Source organism: Aotus nancymaae, unplaced genomic scaffold (genome assembly GCF_030222135.1).
Source record: "Aotus nancymaae isolate 86718 unplaced genomic scaffold, 86718_ANA_hifiasm-v0.15.2.pri h1tg000057l, whole genome shotgun sequence".
Classification (NCBI taxonomy): Eukaryota; Metazoa; Chordata; class Mammalia; order Primates; family Aotidae; genus Aotus; species Aotus nancymaae.
Genome location: NW_026988471.1, coordinates 45,293,507 through 45,314,689, shown reverse-complemented (window position 1 = coordinate 45,314,689; position 21,183 = coordinate 45,293,507). Strand labels below are relative to the sequence as shown.

The following is a 21,183-nucleotide window of genomic DNA, read 5'->3' as shown; positions in this document are numbered from 1 at the left end:
TTAGCAAACATTTGCTAAATGCAACTAGGTGCCCTGTTCTGGCTGCAGGCCAAGCTCCGTGCCGGTTTCATCTTACTTCATTCTGATTATCGACATCTCACTGCGGAGGAAACAGACTTGCAGACACCGATGAGAAAACTTAGGAGCCAGCTGGGGAGGGAGGACTGGCCCAAAGTCACAGTCCACGGGAGGAAGCGGCGCGCGCATAGCTGCACAAAAGCGTGTTGGACTCGGGGAGCCCGGACGGAGCCGGGGTGGGGTGGGGGCGCGACCGGCTGGGAGGGCTTCCCGGAAGAAACGAAGCGTTTAGGCAGGATGGAAAAACGCACAACAGAACACACCCTGACCTGGCAGAACATCTGTAGTAGAGAGAATGGGATTTTAGAGGAACGCTGAAAATAAGAAAACAAAAGACCAGAGGAAAGTATTGCTAGGATAAAGGGGGAGTGCCCAGGCTCCTTTCCCACCAACCCAGCCCCAGTGAGAGTTTACCCCCTAACTTTGAGGGTGCCCTCCAGTCCCCAAAGCTTTTGGTTTTGCATCTAAGTACACTCCCCTGCAGGGAAGCGCCAGCTCTGTGAACCTGGTTCTCTAATTATTTTCCTTGTAGACCCCTAAAAGAATTTTGAAAATCTGTGTACCCCTTGCACATTTTTAGATGCAAACATTTAAAATTTTTTCATAAGTTTAAATAGTTACATAAAGTCTAGTTTCTGGTGTATTGCAAATATTTGACATTTTAAAATAAAACTGTCACAGTACTCTGAAAAATGTTTCTAAATGTAATACTATAGTGATTGCATACCACCATCATCGCTTTTAAAAATACACGAACAAGCTGAACAAATTTCATCTTTCTTTTTTCTCCTTGAACTTATATTTCCATTCTACTTCCCCTACAGAATTTTAGCATAATTTATTTTTATGATTCAAAGTCTTGTATCACCCTTCACTCCATCATACTTCTTCCCAACAAAATGATGTGTATAAATTGCATTTATTTTAAAATTTTTCTGTGACCATTGACTCGGTGTTAAAGAACATTTTGTCTGGATTTGTACCAGGATGACTAGTACACAATTAATCAAAACAAATGCTTTACAAATTGTAATAGGTAATAAGAGAGCATATAGAATAATTAATTGGAAATGCATCTTTGAAGGAAATGAAGCTTCCTTCCTCATTCCAGTTAGTTCATATATTCATGAATGAATAATCCTTATTGCTAGAAAGGGTCAGAGTTGAGCAATAATTCTGTTCCTGTGTTTCTTTGTTAAAAATTGATGCTCAGCTCAGAAATCTTTTTCACATAAGGACAAAGGAATGCAAGGACTTTGGTGGTAGCAGTGTCACTCACTGTAAATTCCTTTCGAGTTATATGCCAAAAATCATATGGGCAGCTCATTAAAAATCTGTCAGCTGACAGCTAGAATTGATTCTCCTTCACTTTGAAAGAAGGCAGGGAATTGAAAGCTAGTTGATTTGCTCGGTCATTAGAGTTGCTCCTGCTCATTTTCTCAACATGGATACCAGGATTTAGATTGTCCCTTCGTTGCACTGGACATTTTCCCTGATCAATGCACCATGGTAAGATTTGGGATGAGTAAGAGGTATGCCCTTTTTTTGGGAAATGGGAGAAAGGGGAGGCAGGAGGGAGAACTAGGAGCTGCATCGTCCACCGCATGTGCTCAGACAGGTCACCTGTACAAGAGAGCTAAGCAGAAGTTGCGGATTCTGTCCCACGAGTCTCTTTAAATGGCCCACACCAAAATATGTATCCTTTGGAAAGTCTTCATGTCCTTATGAGTTCCTGCATCTTAGTTTGTACTAGCCCATTGCTGGATGGGTGAGCAAAGGAAAGAAAGGTAATGGGGTGAGGGGTTCCTGCAAGTTCTGAAGGTTTATTTGCAGGAGGGAAGGTGCTGTCCTGAGGGCTGACCTCCCTGACGGGTGACCTTCTCTCTTCAGGGCGTTTCTTGGGAGAAGGCAAAAGCAAAACCGATCTGAACCCCAGGCCCACCAGCTGCTGTCTCTCTCCAGACCGAGACTCTTCTCTCAGAGCCTTCCTTCTTTTAGTTCAACCTGATTTGAGCTCTTGAAAGAACCTACTTCTCATTCCTCCATGGGGTGCCTCTCAAGGGCAGGGTGGTATCTGCAACAGAACCATCAGAGTGGAGGGGAGCATCACGGGGTCAGCCAGGGCCAGGGAGAGCTAGAGTCCTGTTGGACCCGGACACAGCACTGGCTTCCTTTGCTAGCTTCCCTCTCCTCACCAAGCAGGGGACACTCATTTGTAGTACCTTTGTGTCCTTAGAAAAAGACCCTCTTTGGGGCTGATGCAGCACCATAAGCCTATGGGGTGGGGAGCACAGGACACCTTTGTACTAAGAAAAAAGCTTCCCTTCTTCTGCACTGATGCAGCCCAGTGCCAAGGGGCGTGGCTTGGCCAGGGGAGGGTGGGCTGGATTTCAGCTCCCACGTGTCCCTGCAGCTGGGCACCTTTTGGTATTGCACAGCTGCATAACCACGAGGGTTTGGGGACACTCAGGATAGACGCAGAAGGATGAACGGATACTCTGGCCTGCCCTCAGCCCTGCTCTGAGATGTTTTTTATACGCTTCTGCTGAAATTCCCTGCCAAATGGACTCTATTACATTATACCTTAAAAAAACAAAGTAAAGAGAGCCAGCCAGACATGGAATTCCCTAGCACAGCTCATAGAACTACCCCAGTCTCCAGCCAGTGCCTCACCACATGCCCCAATCCTTGGGCTGAGCTGAGAAGACGTCATTGAGAGAAATCATTAAACTTCAAGGTTCCAGGCAGCCATGTGTTAGCTTTCTCTTTAGCCTGGAGCAAGAAATCTATGAATTGTGTTTCCCAAATCCATAAATGCACCCTGAGAAAACCCCATACCACGATTTGCTAGAAAGAAAACCTCTGATAGATTTCTCTCTTAAATACAGCACCTCCTGGCAAGTCAGCGCCTAACATTTGTAGGGACCTCGGATAAGAGGACAAAAGGAGATCCACAAACCATGTGTTGACAGACATTTAACTATAAATATTAATAGCAAACTGTCAAATGCTGTAGTCCCCTATCTTGACAAATACATCTTCATAATGCCCTGGAAGGTCAAGTTTGAATTCGAATCTCATAGTCCTGAGATAGCCATGCTGAAACACTGTGGTTGTAGGGAGAGCTGGCTGCAGGCCTTCCCCATCCCTGACCCCGGACCCTGCAACTCACAGCCCATGGCCTACCCTCCTCCTGTTACTCTCAGCTCTGCCTCAATCTTTAGGGGGACTTAAATGGGCACTCCAGACTCCATATCCAAGTTCCAGTCACACCTCTTCTGGCCTGCAGTTTCTTTTCTTTTTCCTTTTTTTTGAAATGGAGTCTCACTCTTGTTGCCCAGGCTGGAGTGCAGTGGAACGATTTCTGCTCACTGCAACCTCTGCCACTGGGGTTCAAGTGATTATCTTGCCTCAGCCTCCCAAGTAACTGGGACTGCAGGTGCCTGCCACCATGTCCCACTAATTTTTGTATTTTTAGTAGAGATGGGTTTCTGCCCTGTTGACCAGGCCGGTCTTGAACTCCTGACCTCCGGTGATCTGCCCGCCTCAGTCTTCCAAAGTGCTAGGATTACAGGTAAGAGCCACTGTGCCTGGCCATGGCCTGCAGTTTCTAGAGACAGATCTGGGGCCTTTTGGGCAAGTAATTCCAGGGTGCTGTAGATCCAGAGTATGGTCTAGGAAGAAGGCAGTGTGAGCATGGGTGGACACATCCATTGGATTCTATAGACTCCTTACCCCACAGAGAAGAGTCAGGCTGGAGGAGAGCCAGAGTAGAGGCCTCAAGTGCCCACCCAGAGCGAGGTTCCTCTTGTCCAGGTCTGAGGGCAGTACTGCCTCCCAGAGTGACAGCAGCTACATGACCCTGCCTTCTGGAGGCCAACCCCCTGTCCTCACCCCCATCACACACAGACTGGGCAGGTATCTCAACAACCTTGGTCTTTTTAGGTAACAATTTCATTGAGATAATTCACATACCATGCAATTCATCCTCTAAAGTATATGATTCAATGGCATTTACTGTGTTCATAGAGCTGAACAACCAACCACTACCACAATCAATTTTAGCACATCTCATTATCCCAAAAGAAACCCTGTACCTTTTAGTTGTTACCGCCAAATCCCTCTGTTCCTCGAGCCCTGGGCAACCATGAATCTACTACTTTCTGTCTATAGACTTGCCTATTGTGGACATTCCATGTAAATGAAATCACGCATGTGGCTCTTTATGACTAGCTTCTTAGCATCATCTATTCAAGGCTCATCCATGTTATAACAGGAATCAGTAATTCATCCCTTTTTATTGCCAAATATCTTATTGTATGGATATCCCACATTTTATTTATCCATTGGTTGATGGACACCTGGGCTACTCCAGACCTTTCGTGGACCATCCTGAGAGCGCAATGCTCTGTATATTGGCAGCCCACAGCATATGCTTGTCTGTGGAGTTTCCCGCTGGGCATCCCCTCTCAGCCAGGCCCTGCTGCCACTTCCTCTGGCACCATCATCAAGCCCTTCGTGGTGCTATAGCAGGGCTGTTTTCCCTGAAGAAGTGGGGAAATGGCTCCCTTCCCTGCAGATGGGCACACGTGCTTACATATGTTCCAATGGTTCTGCGTCTTGACATCTCCCTCAGACTCTCTTGGCTAGGTTCATGAACACATCTTTCTTTGTAGAACAGGCTGAGAGCAGATGCCATAGTACCTCCTATGTTAGCTGTTGCTGAGCCCAGGTGCCAACTCACATAATAGGAAAGCCCTTGCAGGATTCAGATCACTTGGTTGTAAGTGACAGAAACCCAATTCAAATCAGTTAACAGCAAAAATGGAAAGTGAAAAGTCTAGGGATGGCTCTTATCTCAGGTGGATCCAGGGACCCAAATCATGTCATCAAGAAATCACTTTCTCTCTCCCTCCCACTCCATCTGTCTTCTCACATCTTGGCTCTGCTTTTCTCTATATCGGTTTTATTCTCAGGTAGGCTTTCCCCAAGTGGAACAAGATGACCAATAGGATCTCTGGACATACAGTCTACCAGCTTAGTAGCCAGTGGAATAAGAGCTTATTTTTCAAGCCTTTCAGCAAAACATCTAGGTTTTTGAAACTCATTGGTCAGGCTTCGGTCATGTGTCCACATATGAACCCATCATTTTGGCCAGACGATGGAATGCCCTGATTGGCCAGATCTGGTCCTGGGCCTACCCCTTGATTAGAAGTCAGTTCACCTGAATGTCGTGGACTAAGATTGAGAAAGAGGGAGTGGCCCAAAAGAAAATCAAGGGGAAATAAATGCTGGACACATGCAGCAGATGGTACTGGAAGCTTCCTTTGAACTAGCCTGTCTGGGGTCTGCCCCACCAGTTTATGATGCATATCCAGATATGCCTGAGCTCTAGTAGTGGACATTCTTAGGCTGAAGCTGTTACATACGATAAATCAATTCCTTATGAGACCCTGGAAATTGATAGACAAGATATTCCCCCTCTTAATGAGGGTTTATCATTGAACACAAACAAAACCTTAGTCTAAGCAATGTTGCCCTAATGGTGGAATCCTGGGCTTTATCAACGCACATTGGAGAAAATATTTTGAATCCAAGAGGCCTTTTGGAGACCTAGAGGCTCAGTAAGTAGGTACCCATTCATCCATCACACCCATGTTTAGGATCTAAATGTCCTTAATTTCATAGTAATTTATTCATGCCAAGAATGAGCAGATAATCAGGATGGGGTAAGTATCAGAGGGGCCAAGGAGTCACAGGCAAGGGTGCCTGGGTAAAGAAGACTTCGTTGTAGGTAGCAGCACAACCCAGCTCTTCTCTGACATCCCCCTCATTCTTTCTTCCCATCCCTGTTCCTTTGTCACCATGGCAACCAATGATGCTCCCTCCTCCTCTTCCCCTCTCTGCTCACTCTGTTCCCCAGGCCCCACTGCTCTTTGTCTGACTGGCTTCACACCGTGGTTGTCAGCCTCTTTGCAAACACTCAGCCTGGGCATGCAGCTTCACCTTCTTTTCACCCTCCACCCCGTCACCCTCTCCCGCTCCATTTCCTTGCTCCCAGGCATCTGCTTTGTGCCTGCCTTAATCTTGATCCAGGCTTTAGTGAAATTACCATCTTCCTTCAAGAAGTTGTATGAAAATTAGATTTTTGCCACTCTAACCTGATTTGAAATGCATTAAGAGATCTGTCTCTTGAAACACCTCAAGGTGAGGCAATTTGTGAAGGGAAGAAGCATCCTTACTGCGGCTTCTGTGCTTAAACATTGTTAGAGAGTGAATCACATTCTATTTTTGTACTAGGAGTGTCTTCTGTTTAATGAAATCCCCCAGTGTGTCTCTGAGTGAAACAGAGACTTTATCATAAAGGAAATAACATCTCAAGTTCAGAGATTGTGAGCTGTTGGCCCCACGGACTTTTGTTAGGTCTGTAGAGTGGCTAAAGAAAATTGAACCAACATTTAAAACTCAGCAGGTATCACATAAAAGTCTGGATTTCTGGCTGCCCTTGACTTGGGCATGGGCATGTATCTCCACGTGGTGAAGATGGGAAGGAGGGAGGAAGGTGAGTAGAGGCTTACTGCTTTATGGGTTCTTCCTTTCTTGTCAGTTATGCTTGGCCAGCTTCCCGCTTTTACCTGAGCCCCCAGGGCCCTCCTGGCATCTGAGCTTCATGCAGTGGTGCGATCTCGGTTCACTGCAACCTCCACCTCCTGGGTTCAAGTGATTCTCCTGCCTCAGCCTCCTGAGCAGCTGGGATTACAGGCACATACCACATGCCAGGCCAATTTTTGTATTTTCAGTAGAGACAGGGTTTTGCCATGTTGACCAGGCTGGTCTCGAACTCCTGACCTCAAGTAATCCACCCACCTTGGCCTCCTGAAGTCCTGGGATTACAGGCATGAGCTACCACACCCAGCCTCCTAACCAATCTGTTTTTAGAACCAGGATTCTCCCACAGTGCGTAGAGTTTGCTTAGGGCAGTCATCTGGAAATCCTTTGAAGTTAGCTTGATACCTGAGATCAGGTGAGCTTTCTACCAAACACTGTGCTTCCACAGTCTTCCAATCATCATTTTCTAGGAACCTGCTCAGGCCAGCTCAAATATTAGGGACTTTGTGTATGTGAGGCTATGGAAATGGCTCAGAAGTGAAAGTCAGCTAGAGCGAATTGTGTAGGGTTTCTCTCTTAGCCCAGTCACTTCCCTCTTCTTTCACACACCTACTCCTGTCTCAGAGTGGGCCGTACCATCCTGGTCTTCAGAAAAAGAACCAGGCATAGCAGATTCAAGAGGGAAGATGCCAGTCACTCTCCTGACCAGGGGGATGGGATCTAGGAGAGGATGTGAGGTGGGGTTCAGAGGGAGCTACCCAAGCCTTTGAGTATGGATCTGATGCCACTTGTGAAATGGCAGGTGTGTGGGTCAGGTGGGCCAGTAAGTGAGGCCTTATATCTGTCCCCTCTCAAAGACATTTTCCTCTTTAGCGTCTGGTGAGGGGAAGTGTGGGAACACAGGAGGTCAAGGCTGCAGTGAGCTGAGATTGCACTCCAGCACGGGTGACAGAGTGAGACCCTGTCTCAAGAAAACCAAACCAAATAAACAAAAAGGAAACATGGGAATGGTTAAAATAAACGGGTAGATTCATAAGCAGAAAAGCTTTGAAGCCGCTACTGCCAGCTACACATATCTAGAGCTATACATAGGGAACCACACTATCTGAAATGCAGGAGCAGTTCTCTTCCCATGTTATCAAACCAGCTTGGAACCTTTGTTCACAAACCTAAATGAACGGGACACAGCATGGTTCTTTGTTTTCTTCAAATCAACTTTCAGCTCCTTGCCACACTTGGTCTCTGCCACCTCCTGGCTGTGCAAGCTTGGGCAATTCCCGAACCTCTCAGAGTCTGATTTCTCATTTGCAAAGTGGGTGTTATGGGCTGAATTATCTCCCGTCAAAATTCATGTGTTGAAGTCCTAACTCCCAGTACCTCAGAATGTGACCTTATCTGGAGATAGGGGCTTTAGACTACATATTGGGTACAGTGTACACTGCTTGGGTGATGGGTATACCAGAATCTCAGAGATCACCACTATAGAACTTATCCATGTAATCAAAAACCACCTATACCCCAAAAACTATTAAATAAAAAAAAAAGAAGTGATGGGCCGGGCGTGGAGGCTCATGCTTGTAATCCAAGCACTTTGGAGGCCAAGGTGGGTGGATCACCTGAGGTTGGGAGTTCAAGACCAGCCTGACCAACATGGTGAAACCCCATCTTTTTTTTTAAAAAAAGAAATGATGATGTTAAAATGAGTCCTTACTCCAATCTGACTGGTGTCCTCGGAAGAGGAAATTTGGACATTCAGAGAGACAGCAGGAATGCACACAGCGAGGAAAGACCATGTGGGGATGCAGTGAGAAGGCGGCCATCCGCAAGCCCAGAGAGGCCTCGGGGAAACCAAACCTGCCAACACCTTGATCGTGGACTTTCAGCTTCCAGAACTGTGGGCAAATGAGCGTCTGTTGCTGAAGCCGCCCAGTCTGTGATATTTTGTTAGAGCAGCCTGGGCAGATTAGTGTATGCCAGCGCTCCTTCATGGAGGGCTGTGGGATAAAATAGAGGACATGAAGTGCGCTGGACAGGGCACAATACATCTTAGGTGTTCAGCAAGGGAGAGCTCCCTTTTCAAGAAATCTTCACAGAACTTCAGCTCACAGAGCTTTTATCAGATTGTCTCTTGCACTCCTTCTGTTTATTTGATTGATGGATCGTTGCCCCTTAAGCAGTGATTGAGCTCTGTGGTCTCGTTGGCCTCTGGCAATGGGTGGTCTGTGCAGCCACACCATTTGCTGCTCTGGCACTTCCAAGACCAGAAGCTAGAGCTGGTGCTCAGAGAAGAGCTGCCGCATGGTAGCGAGTGTCTGTGACTGGCTCTTTCTGGGGCAGAAGGAAGCTCCTGAAACCCTGCCCTCCCCATCTCCTCCACCAAGGGTCCCCCTGCTCAGCACTTTTTGCACGGCTTCCTGGTGGCTTTCTTCCAAGGCCTACTTTCTGCCCCAGGACCTTACAAAGGCTGCTTTGATGAAAAGTTTGAGGCAAAGTGACTGTGTCATTTGATACAAGAGGCTCAAGGGGGTAAAAAGTGTAGCTTTCTTCTATTTTTGGATTTTCTAGCCCAAAGGAGAATCATCAGCTGAATGGGGCTGGGGCGGAAGCCAGGAGCAGAGAGAGGAAATGCCCCCAGGCTGGAGAGCCCCTGTGATTAGCAGCTGGAAGCCTAGAGTGTGACCTGCTTGTGAAGAGGAGCCTCTGCAGCCAGACTCTACATCCAGAGCTGGTAGGCGTGCAGGGGCCACTCCCTGGGGGTCACCAGACTCACTTCCTCCAATGGCCTGATCCTTCCCTCCCTCCTGCTGATGGAGTACAGGCCAAGGACAGTCACTCCCAGGGTGAGATTTGAAGGCACCACAAAAGCCCCTTACCCCTGGGGTCCCTGTCATCCACTGCCAGGGCAGTGGCAGGGGGCCCTGCACTCAAGGGGTGCTCTGTACTTAGCTTAATGCTGTCACTGTCGTGGAATTCTTGATGTTTTTGAATAAGGGACACTACATTGTCCTCTTGCACGGGGCCACAAATTCTGGAGCACAACCTCCCCACCTCTACCAGTTCTTGAAATTCAGGTTGGCAGTCACTTCCCTTCCCTGCTCTCGCTGATACCGCTCATCTGTGTAGCTCCTCATTCACTACCAGCCTCCACCTCGTTATCTCACTAATTGTCACTAAACCCTGTGAGGGGCTGACATCTCTCTGACTTGTGGCCCTTTGTAGGATTTGCCCCACAAGCCCAGGCCTTTTGATGCCACCCCTTTGCTCTCTTTGAGAATCAAAAATGCCTACCTCCTGACGCTATCTGTAATCCCCTCCTACTTAAGTGTAAGAAATTCGCAAGTCCGAAACCCATCCTCCACTTCACTCTTAAGAGCCTACAGAGCCCTCTGAGGATGCTTAATAAATACTGACTAATGAACCTGCAGCTGCTGCTCCTTTGGCTAATTAAATCTAAGTAAGTCGCAGACTTTGAATTATGCAACAAGGCTTGGCCAAAACAGCTTAAAAATGTGGAAGCCCTAGCTTTTCTGCTGTGCCCTGTGGAAAAATCCCATCTTTTAATCATGCTTAACCTTCCTGAAGAACAGCAGCAACCTTTAAATAATGAATGAATGTATATTAGCAAGATTTCCCCAAAGCTACACATGGGAGTCAGATCAAAAAAGGGACAGAGGCATACACAGGCCTGGGGGGATTCTGGAGCTTTCTGCTGAGTCCTGGCCTGCAGGGTGAAGTCATTTGGTTCCCCAGAAGCCCAGAGCATGAACTGGTGCAAGGGAGGAGGGGCAGATGTGCTACCCACAGGCACAGCTTCCTGATGTGGCACAGCAAGCTCCCTCCACCCCCAGCCTGAGGCAGAGGTTAATGGAGACCCCATAGCACTTCTGAAGGGCCACACACTCAGTTGTTCTCCCTCTCATTCCCCGAGAAGACCCTCCTGGCCAAGAGCATTGTCTTCACAAAGAGGAAAAAAAAATTTTTAATAGAGTCTTGCTCTGTCCCCTAGGCTGGAGTGCAGTGGCACTATCACAGCTCACTGCAGCCTCAACCTGCCAGGCTCAGGTGATCCCTGCTTCTCAGCCTCCCAAGTAGCTGGGACCACAAGTGCATGACACCGTACCTGGCTTTTTTTTTTTTTTTTTGGTAGAGATGGGATCTCCCTATCTTGCCTTGGCTGGTCTTGAACTGGGCTCAAGTGATCCTCCTGCCTTGGCCTCCCACATTGCTGAGATTACAGACATGAGCCACCGTGCTAACCCAGGACAGATTGAATTGAGTCTTATCACCTAAAGTAGGCTTTCCAGACTTTAAGATGCATATGAATTGCTGGGGGTACTGTCAAACCACATCTGCTTCAGTGGCTCTGGGGCAGGGTCTGGGATGCTGCATTTCCAAGACGCAGATGCTGCTGATCACACATTGAAGAGCAAGGATTTAGGTTTTTCAAACCTGATTGCAGATTAGAATCAACTGGGCATTTGTAAGGCTAACGAATCTCCTCTGGATACCATCTCAGATCAATTAAGTCATGATTTCTCAAACAACCTCTAGACTTTGGTCCTTCTTTTTTCTGAGTTAGAGTCCAGATAATTTAAAGGTCACCCAAATGAAGCCTAGAAAGCTTAACCGACTTGCTTACAGTCATCTGCTAAATTGGGACTAGAAATAGACATGGCAGGAGAGTGGCCTTTGGAATCAAGCCTTAACCGCACCCCTCGCCCTGCCCCCATCTCCCCAAATGTAGTCCTGACCTTGGGCTCAGGGTGGCAACCTATGATATTCCATTTAGGGAGCAGGAAAGATTCTCCCATCTTTCTCTCCCTAAGCCTGCCTGAAGCTTTACTTAATGCTTCATTATTTGGGCTGAAGCTTAGTGGTCCTTTGCAATGAGTGCCATCTCTTACACATAGTCTTCAGCAGCTTGAGGTCCATGGGCTGATCAGAGTCCCCAAGTGGCTCTCTGGGCTCTGTTCTGTGGGATCTGGGATCAGGAATGGGAGGGGCTCCGGAGTTCAATGTGCCTCCCATTGCAGCTTTGCTGAGGGCACCCAGCACAGAGAGGAGTGCCCTTCCCAGGCTGCTGCCCTGGTTGTGTCAGGTCACAGGGCTTCAGGCAGAGGTCAGGAGGATGAAGGCAGAGTGGCTCCAGGTGTGTGGCCAGGGAAAACCAAGACCTCCCTGAAGTGGTATGCGGTACTCTTCCTTAAAGCTGAGTGCAGCAGTGACCAGGCCCAGATTGGCTACAGCTGTGCTCCACCCGATGGTTTCAACCCCACCAAAGGCTTTCTGGTTCAGCAGCTCAGGAAGGGAGTGGGAGCTGGGCCTCAGGAAGTAGGGATGGTACACCAGTTATTTGCTTATTCGGTATATCCCTCCTTCACTCATACTACCAGAATTCTAATTTTGCTCAAGGCTGCAACAGTGTCCATGCAAAAACCTCACTACCTCAGACACCCTGCAGATAGAAGCAGCAGCCACATGACCTTAGTTTGACCAATGGCAAGTAAGCAGAAGTCTCTGGGTTGGGCTTCCTGGGAAGCTTTTAAAAGGCAGCTCCTTTTCTGGCCTGGAGTAGTGGACCTGTTACCTGGAGCTGCTTCAGCCAACTCGACGCCATGAGGCTGGAAGCCATGGGCTGAGGATAAGAGCCCTGTGCCAAGGGCAGTGGAGGAAGGCACCACCTGGATCCTCTACGACTTCCTAGAGCTGTTTCACCAGCCATGAACTGACTACCTGGGACTTTTCGGTATGTGAGAAACATAAACCTCTATTTGGTTAAGACACTGCGGCTGGATTTCTTTTACAGCTGAATGTAATCCTCAAACTCAGGACCTTAGAAAGTTTCTGATCTGGAAACAGGAAGGTCCAGGCAACAAAGTGGTCTCCAGGAATTAAAGGAGAAAGGCTTTTATTTATCTGTTTGTTTTGAATTACTATTCCACTCTACAGTCTTTACTCCCTATTTCCCAAGGGATTACATTTATGTTCCTCAGACCAACATTTGAGGCTCTCTAAAACAGCCCCAAATGAATTTTCCAGGCCTGTTACCTTTTACACCATTACCTGGAGCAAGAGTGACCTTTCTCTCCTGGATACACATTACACACTCCCAGCCTTATCTTCATTTGTGTGAGGTATCCCTCCTGATTTCCACCTGTTCAGGCTTACCTACCCTTATAAGCTCATCTTTCAAGAAGACTTCCTCTATCACCCTGGACTCCAGAGAGCTCTTCTATGATCTTGTTTGTAACTGAGGTCTGTATGCTGATAGCTGCTTTACATTTTCATGTGTGTTAAACTCATTTCTCCAGCAAGGTTGTGAGATCCTCCTAAGGCAGGCTCTTGGGAGCAGGGTAACATGGAAAGAACATGTGCTCTGGGATGATCTCAGTTAAATCTAACCTCTCGAACCTCGGTATCATTGCTTGTGAAACGGAGATGATACGCATTTCTACCTGCAGGGTTTTGGTGATGACGGCCTCCTTAGGGACTTAGGGTGCAAGGCATGTTAGCATTGGTGTTAAAGAGGTGCTTGTATGTTGGCTTGTTGCGTGGCTGGTAATTGCTTAGCTGAGACTTTTCCCCATTTTCTCTCTCTCTGTCTCTGTCTCTGTCTCTGTCTCTGTCTCTCTCTCTCTCTCGTGATTTTTCTGGTTTGCATTTGAACCAGAACATCTGTTCTAAGTTTAGGGAGTGGCCATGAGTTGTCTCATTATCCTAGAGGGCAGATCTTAGGCTACTGGCTTCAGTGTTCAAACACAATAGGGAAGAGTAGATTTCATGCCTATGTCGAAAGATGTGGGATCAGATGCTCACTTAACTGCTCACGGGAGTTAACTTGCTCTGAAGATTAAGAAAAATGAATGTATTTAAGTCTAGTTTTACCTGGCAACAGATGGATGGATTAAATGACCTTATAGCACTTGTTTTTTGGTCTGTATGTGTGTTTTATAAATGCCCAACTCTGTCTGCTGAAAGAAGGTAAACAGGCGGAACTTAAATTTTTTGCCATCCTGATCTTCATCTCTCTCACCTCAACCCCATGGGGCAGAAACCCAGATCAAATAAAATGATTGGAAGAAGTGACCCCATAGCACAACATCCCATCCTTGAAAGTTTAATAAGAAATGACACTTTTATCACTTCCAAATTAAGTACCTGTCACATGCAGCTATCAATGGGGAGGGATATATGGAGTTGGGTGGAAAATGAGAAGTCACCATGGACTTAAATGGCATGATAATGTGTGCTGACATTGAAGTCCCAAGGCGGTCGTTGTTTTTTTCACGTGATTTTACTGAGAGTCACTCGAGAGCCCAATGAAACAGAAACTTATTCTCTTGTCCCCCTTAAGGCAGAGCCCTATGCCAGAGGAAAGGGTCAACAAAGACTTGATTAATTGCACAGCTGTGTCCAGCCTCGTTCAGTTTGCCACATTATCACTAAAGTGTCCTGTGGCACAGCCAGCCATCGTGGCTGGCTGCTGGGCTCAGAGCAGCTGACAGTCTGCAAGGCCTGTGTGTGTGTTGAAGGGAGGAGGGGCTGGTGTCTCGGGGACGCGAACCCCTTTTCTTTGTTGCATACATGCGGGGCAGTTTCACTTTGTGCCTGCCCATGAGCTCTCTGGTCTTCCAAGTCTGTTCCTGTGGGTGGTTGTGTGTTTATTTGAGGGGCTGTGAACCTCTCTACTGTGGACAATTGTATACTTGTTTTGTATCTCTGCGTCAGTGTATTTATTTTTGGGTTAGCTTTTCTGCATTTTTGTGAGTCTGTGCTTGGGTTAGTAGGTAAGTGCATGTGCCAACTTTTTTTTCTTTTTCCATTTCCAGCTTTCCAATAGAGTAGAATTAATGAAGTCCTCTGGGCCCAATCAGGCACTTAATTTCTCCTTCCCTATGTCCCCTGGAAGTATGCCTTTATTTTGCCACATGCCTCACCCAGGGGATACACAGCTCAGTGATACCGATACCCCTTGTCCACCGGGTTCAGCTAGGCCTATGCTAGGCTCTCTGGAGCTTCACTGCCTCTCCTTTTTAACCATATGCTGTCTCAAGTCCAGCTGTGTACAAGTCTGCTCAGACCCAATGCTAAATGAAGCATGGCCAGTGGCCTGGTGATGGTATCCTGCCACGTTGGCACAGCTGGAGAGAGCTTGGGAGTCTTGGCTCCTGTATTAGTTTCCTGTGGCTGGTGTAACAAATTGCCACTAACTTATCGACTTAAAATAACACAGACATATTCTCCTAAAGTTCTGGAGCTCAGGAGTCTAATGTGGGGTGGCAGGGCAGGGCGCCCTCCGAAGGCTTTAGCAGAGAATCCTTTTATTGCCTTTTCTGGCTTCTAGAGGCTTCCCACATTCCCTGACCCACAGCCCTGCATCATTCCGACCCCTGCTTCCATGGTCACATCTCTCTGACTCTCACCCTCCTGCCTCCCTTTTATAAGGGCCCTTGTGACTACCACGGGCCTACCTGGATAATCCAGGATCATCTCCCCATTGCAAGGTCCTTAACTCAATCACATCTCAGGCTCTTTTGCCATGTAAAGTAACATATTCATGGGGATTAGGACATGAACATCTTTGCAGGAGATGGGGGGGGGGGGCTGTCCCCAAGCAGACCACAGGCTTTCCACCCCTCAAGGATCTATGAACATGAGTACATGTGAAACCCAAGCCAGCTTGGTCATGGTGTGCTTCTATGGTTCTAGAAAGGTGTTCTAAACCCTCCTTCCCTGCAGATACCTCCCTCGCCTGCTAACATTTGAAATCTTCCTCTTGGGACAAAGCATCATGTCCACAGTGAGAACTCAGGCTCCGCCTAAGGGGCATGAACATGTTTCTTCACTCTCAGGTGGAAATGCTGGGCAGCAGGGCCCTTCCTAAGAGTGGATTCTGGTTAGAGAGAAGCACAAAGTGAAAAAAGGAGGTACCGGGAGGCTGGGATCACGCACTGATAACACTCTAGCATGGCAGGGGTGAGGGTCCCAGTGATGGAGAGAGCAAAGGCACTTGGAAGTATGACCAGGAAGTTTTAATCAAACAGAGCAAAATGGTTACGATGCAGAACAAGTAGTGCTTGGAGAAGAGAAAGAAGACCATCGCCTTGGTGACATAGATGATGTGAATGAAGATGAAGCAGTACAGGAACATGGCAAACTGGTTCTGGGGCAGCAGGAGGTCCTGGAGGCCTCCTGAGAACTGTAGGGGAGAGAAGACAGTGGAACTGGTGATGCCAGTCTTAGCGCCAGGCAGATCTAGCTTCGGTCCTGCTCTGTCCCTGCCTGTATGTGACCTCAGGTCATCATCTTCATCTAAGGAAGGGGCAATAGTGCCCTTTACAAAAAGATCATGAGGCCTGGGCATGGTGGCCCATACCTATAATCCCAGCACTTGGGGAGGCCAAGGTGGTAGGATTGCTTGAGGCCAGGAGTTCAAGACCAGCCAGGGCAACATAGTAAGACTTCTGCCTCTACAAAAAAATTTTAAAATTAGCCAAGTGTGGTGGTGTGTGCCTATAGTCCCAGCAATTGGGAGGCTGAGGTGGTAAGATCACTTGAGCCCAAGAGTTTGGGGTTATGGTGAGCTATGCTCATGCCACTAACTTCAGCCTGGGTGAGAGAGCAAGATCCTGTTTCTAAAAAAAATTATAAAAAACCCCAAAAGATCACAAGGAGGAAAAGTGAGACAATGAAACATTCCTAGTCAGGTAACTACCACATAGAAGGAACTCATTACTTTTTACTTTTTTGAGCTGGAGGACCTTATCTTTTCCCTCCTGACTCTTCTTTTTTTTTACTTTTTTGAGCTGGAGGACCTTATCTCTTATCCCTCCTGACAGGGCACCAGACCACCACCTTCCTTTCTCTTTATGCTCTGTACTGCCCACTGGAGCCCATGCATGGGCCTTCTCTCCTGACTCCAGGAGCCCAACATCTGGATGCTGGGTCTTGGGAGTGTTCTCTGACAATGCCCTAACATTCAATCTAGTTTCTTGGACAGTGGCCCAATGAGAGGGTGTCCCTTGCATGTGAACAACTGTTTCCGACTCCCGGGGTCCTGACACGGATCACATGGGTCAGTCTGTGGCCTTTCAGTCCAGGGTTTGGTCTCTCCTGGAGGCAGGTGCTGAGAGATGGGTGATGGGGTCTCCCTAAATTCTCAGAGTATTGGGCTGGGGGAAAGCAGCTTGAGTTGTCTGGCTAATTCTGCCTGCGAGTTGCTCTTTTCTTGAATCTATATAATTGAGGTCCAACAGTTTTCATTTTAACCGTAGAAAGTATCGATGCATAAGTAAGGCAAAAGATATTATTTTGATCCATAGTTAAGAGGGCATAACTCATGAGTTATGTTTTAAAATATTTTTAAAAATCATGCCATATTTTTGGAAAGCACCAGGCGGCAGGGACCAAATGCCCTAAACTAGCTAGAAACACACTCAGAGGTATTTTCGGTTCAATAAATTCTATCTGTCCATCCATCTATTCACCCACCCAGAAAAAGAGAAGTCTTCAACATCAAGTCAACTCTGCAATTTTTAGTAAGTGCACAAAAAGTAAACACTTTAGTAAACTATCACCAAAGGCTGGGGGATGGGACACATCACTATTGAAACAGCTACATAAAATTTGAGGGCAACTAAACAAAGCTGAGGGGACAGGAAATGACTCTGGTGATGCTGCCTTGAAAGTGAATAGCTAGGAAGGTTGGAGACCAGAGGAAGCAATCCAGTGTTCTAGTGGGAGTGGAGGGCGGGACTGACCCGACGATTCTCTGCAGGCTCAGGAGGGCTCTGGACCCATGGACTTGGCCACTTCTCTGCAGTCTGCATGTGTTTCAGTCTGAAATGCTGATGGGTGATTATTATGACTTTCATTTTTAAAATGTGTTAATGAAACTCTTTACTTTTCAAAATACTTTCAATGTTCTAGTTTTTGAGCAGAAGCAAGAGATAGGACTATATGCCAAAGATTTCCGTCTCATCCAGCAAGAAGAAATATTTTCAAACTAAAAAGGGGGGAAAATAAATACAGTTAGGAGGAGACACAGGCCAAAGGCATAGTTACAATATCATATCTGCTTTAAATAGTTGCAGGCTCCACTTTGTGACCGATTTTATCCCAGGCTACTGAGAAAAGTCACAAGTTTTGAAATGTAACTTAGAATTCAAAAATATTAGGAAATGTGCCAAAGTCTAAGCAATAGGCAAATATTTTCTAGACTTTCTAAAAGAGGGTGGGGGGCAGGGGAAGATTCTGGAAATCCCAGTTCAATAAGCTTGACTGGGTTTAGTGAAATCATTTCGTGTATAATGAAGCAGGTATTTTGTGAACAGGAAAACAGATCATTGTTTAAGAGGCCAGCATGTGTTCATTGAGAACAAATGATGAAAAGCCAACCTTGCTTTCTTAAAAAAACACAAACAAACCAACCTCACCAGTCAATTGGGGAAATGCTATAGGTAATGTAATATCTTAATTCTGGGAAACCATTTGACAGTCTCAGTTTTTTAGGTAAGGTGGAGAAATGTGAGCAAGATAAAATGTGACTCAAGGGTGATGATTAATGGAGCATTGCTAACCTATAGGGAGACGTTTAGTGGTATTTACTTTAGGTCATATCCTCCTCAACAATTGCAGCCATGACTTGGATAAAGGCAGAAGGCATGGTTCTCAGAATTGAGGATGACTCATAGCTGGGAAGCATAGCTAATACATCACATCCCAATAAAACTGAAAAGTGATAAATGTATGTTGTTGCATTTGGGTCAAGAAGTGAATTGCATGAGTACATAAAAATGGTAATAGCCAACATTTATTGAGTGCTTACCTAATGTGCTGGGCTAATTGCAAAGTGTCTGTGTGTGTGCTCTCATTTAATCCTCACAACAACCCTATGAGGTAGGGTACTTCACGGATGTGCCTACGCTCAAAGGAGATTAGTAATGTGCCCAATGTCAGGCAGTTTATACCTGGTATTTTAACCCAGGACTGTCTGACTTAAAGCCCAGGAAACACTGCTTTAAACAGTAACATCTTCCACTATTGAATGCTTATGATCACCCAGTCACTGTGCTAAGCTCTTCACATCCCATTTAATCTCAAGTAGGCATTCTTATCCCCCATTTAATACACATTAGGGGAGAGTGGTGCACTTCTTGTGAAAAGATGGCTGTTTCAGTTGACTAGAAGGCAGTATGATTCAACAGAATAAACACAGCCCTGATCGGGGAGGTGATGGTTCTATCAAAATCCACTGGCCAGACTGCAGTGGGGATTCTGGGTCTAGTCTCTAGGCATCAAATTTTAAGAGATGCAGAGAGGACTTGTAAGTGGTAGAAGAAGGAGGAAGTGTTGAAGACTTTTCCCTGAAGCTACCAAAAGGGCTATTGGGTGGGTGATGTGGTTCTGGGGCCCCTCCCAGCCTCAACTCTCCTTAGAGAGTCAGATCTCAGCTTTGTGTGGAAGCTCTGTTTAACAGAACTGCCCAGGTAGGGTAGTGGGCTTTAAGGAAGTGAGTGGCCATCTCTGGAAGTGAGTGACCCAAGGGGGAGAGGCTGGAGACCATCCCGTGTGGATGGTCAGCCCTTGCAGCTGAGATCCAGGATCTGCAGGGTGGAATGCTGCACAAAGCAGGGAGCCCCAGGCCTCCCTTCTCCCAGTGCCCCCCTCCTTGTCACCCACCAGGTGGGGCGCTGCCTCCCTCTGCAGCTGCTCCATCACCACCTCATGCTGCCGCTGCCACTCGTTCTCCTCGTGCAGGTACTTGAGCCGCTTGAGCTCAAACTCCATGTGCACCTTCTCCAGCTCCATCTCAGCATTGTGCTCGGTCCCAGGGGCTGGTGGCAGCTCTGCGGGTTTGGGTCCATCACCTGCCTGGCCTTTGGTGGCAGGGCAGGACTTGGGGGACAGTGATTTGGGAGGCCCTGGACAGCCTCCATCCTCACAAGCTTCCATCTCTTCCAAGTGGTCACAGGAGGAGTCTGGCTTCTGGGACTCTGCCTCCTGGGGCAGGGAAAGCGGGGAGGGGAGGGATCGTGAGAAGTCAGGATGGGGCTGTCCCCAACCCCATGGAACTCCCGCAGCCTCAGGCCACAGTGGACAGGGATGTTTGAAAGAGTGTCCGAATGGTAAAGATCTAGGCTGAATTCTTATTAGAAGTGCTCTTACCTGGAGTCGTCAGGACCTGAGGGTCAAGGAGGAGAGGGCAAACTAGCACCAAGTCATGGTGCCCTAAAGTTGCAGGTAGAGGCACTAGGAGTTGAGGAGATGGATGCTATCTTTCTAGTGATTTTTCAGATCATCAAAGAGGCAACTTCTGGGCCCATCCTCAACTCCACCTGATTTTGAGACCAGTTAGATGCCAGGTCTTCAGGAAGTTACACAGAGAGAAAGAAACCCAGGGTCTGAGTTGAGAGAACCTAAATATTTGGGGACCAACAAGAGGGCTATGGTGGGGAGCCAGGTCCTATCCACCCAGCAAGGAAAGGGCCCCAAGTTGGGAGGGAGATGGAGGAGACCAAAGCCAGCTTCACGTGACTTCACAATCTTATGGAGGGCAATCTGGTCCTTGGTGACAGCCGGGTGCCAGTTACAGGGGTGGGGTGCATGTCACCTGATGTTCTTGGCAGCTGTCTGGAACCTCAAAGCACTCAGCTCCTATCATGTGTTCCTACAGTATTCTTGCTCCCCCTGATGGAATAGGCGGGGGTAGTAAGGCACAGCAGCCCCCTTACCAGATAAGCCCTTGGCTTCCCTTCAGACTTGGAGTCACCAGGCACCATCTTGAGGAAGGTCAGGCAACTTTCTCCCGTGCCCCGGGCTTCCATCATCTCCCTGTCTTCTGTTGCCATCCAGAAAACCAGAATGCTGCCAGGTGAGGCCACAGGACCTCATTTGAGGTGCTGACATTTGGCCTCACCAGATTCCACAGACTAGCCACCATCACAATCCCCTGTCCTCATAATAACCGACATTCTAGAAGTTGCTAGGGCCCCTTAGGTGGAGAGCGTGACACCCTTGAGGTGCTAACATTAAGAACTGCAAGATGGGCCTTTCCCGTCTCTGAGGACCGCTTTAAAAATTAGAGTTCTACCTCATGAAACTCAGAATTCCAGCATTTGAAATCTATTCCCTTGGGTTCCTTTTTTAAATGAAGATTGTGTTGGGATGAGTCAAGGCCCCACAAACCCTGTTATGGGCTAAACCGGGTCCCCCTCTCTTCCCAAAATTCGTATGTTGAAGTCTTAACTCTCAGCCCCCAGTGACTCAGAATGTGACCTTATTTGAAGATAGGGTCTTTATAGAGGTGATTACGTTACATTGAGATCATGAGGGTGAGATCCTAGTCCAGTATAACTGTGTCCTTGTAACAAGAAGACCATGTGAAGACAAGGGAGAAAATGGCCATCTACAAACCAAGGAGAGAGGCCTTGTATTAAGGTTCTCCAAAGAAACAGAACATAAAATGACATTTATTACAGAGTTGGCTCATGCCAT

General features: G+C 47.3%; 1 protein-coding gene across 1 annotated transcript; it reads right to left on the bottom strand.

Annotated features, from left to right (window-relative positions):
- Positions 1-72: 72 nt before the first annotated feature.
- TMEM247 (transmembrane protein 247) lies at positions 73-20,537 on the bottom strand. The gene is made up of 5 exons (XM_012473730.3): positions 20,421-20,537; positions 19,369-19,689; positions 15,698-15,886; positions 8,399-8,681; positions 73-284 (listed from the first exon to the last, which is right to left on the bottom strand). The coding sequence occupies exons 1-5, from the start codon at positions 20,535-20,537 to the stop codon at positions 73-75; spliced, it is 1,122 nt and encodes a 373-aa protein (XP_012329153.2).
- Between the last annotated feature and the right edge of the window lie 646 nt (positions 20,538-21,183).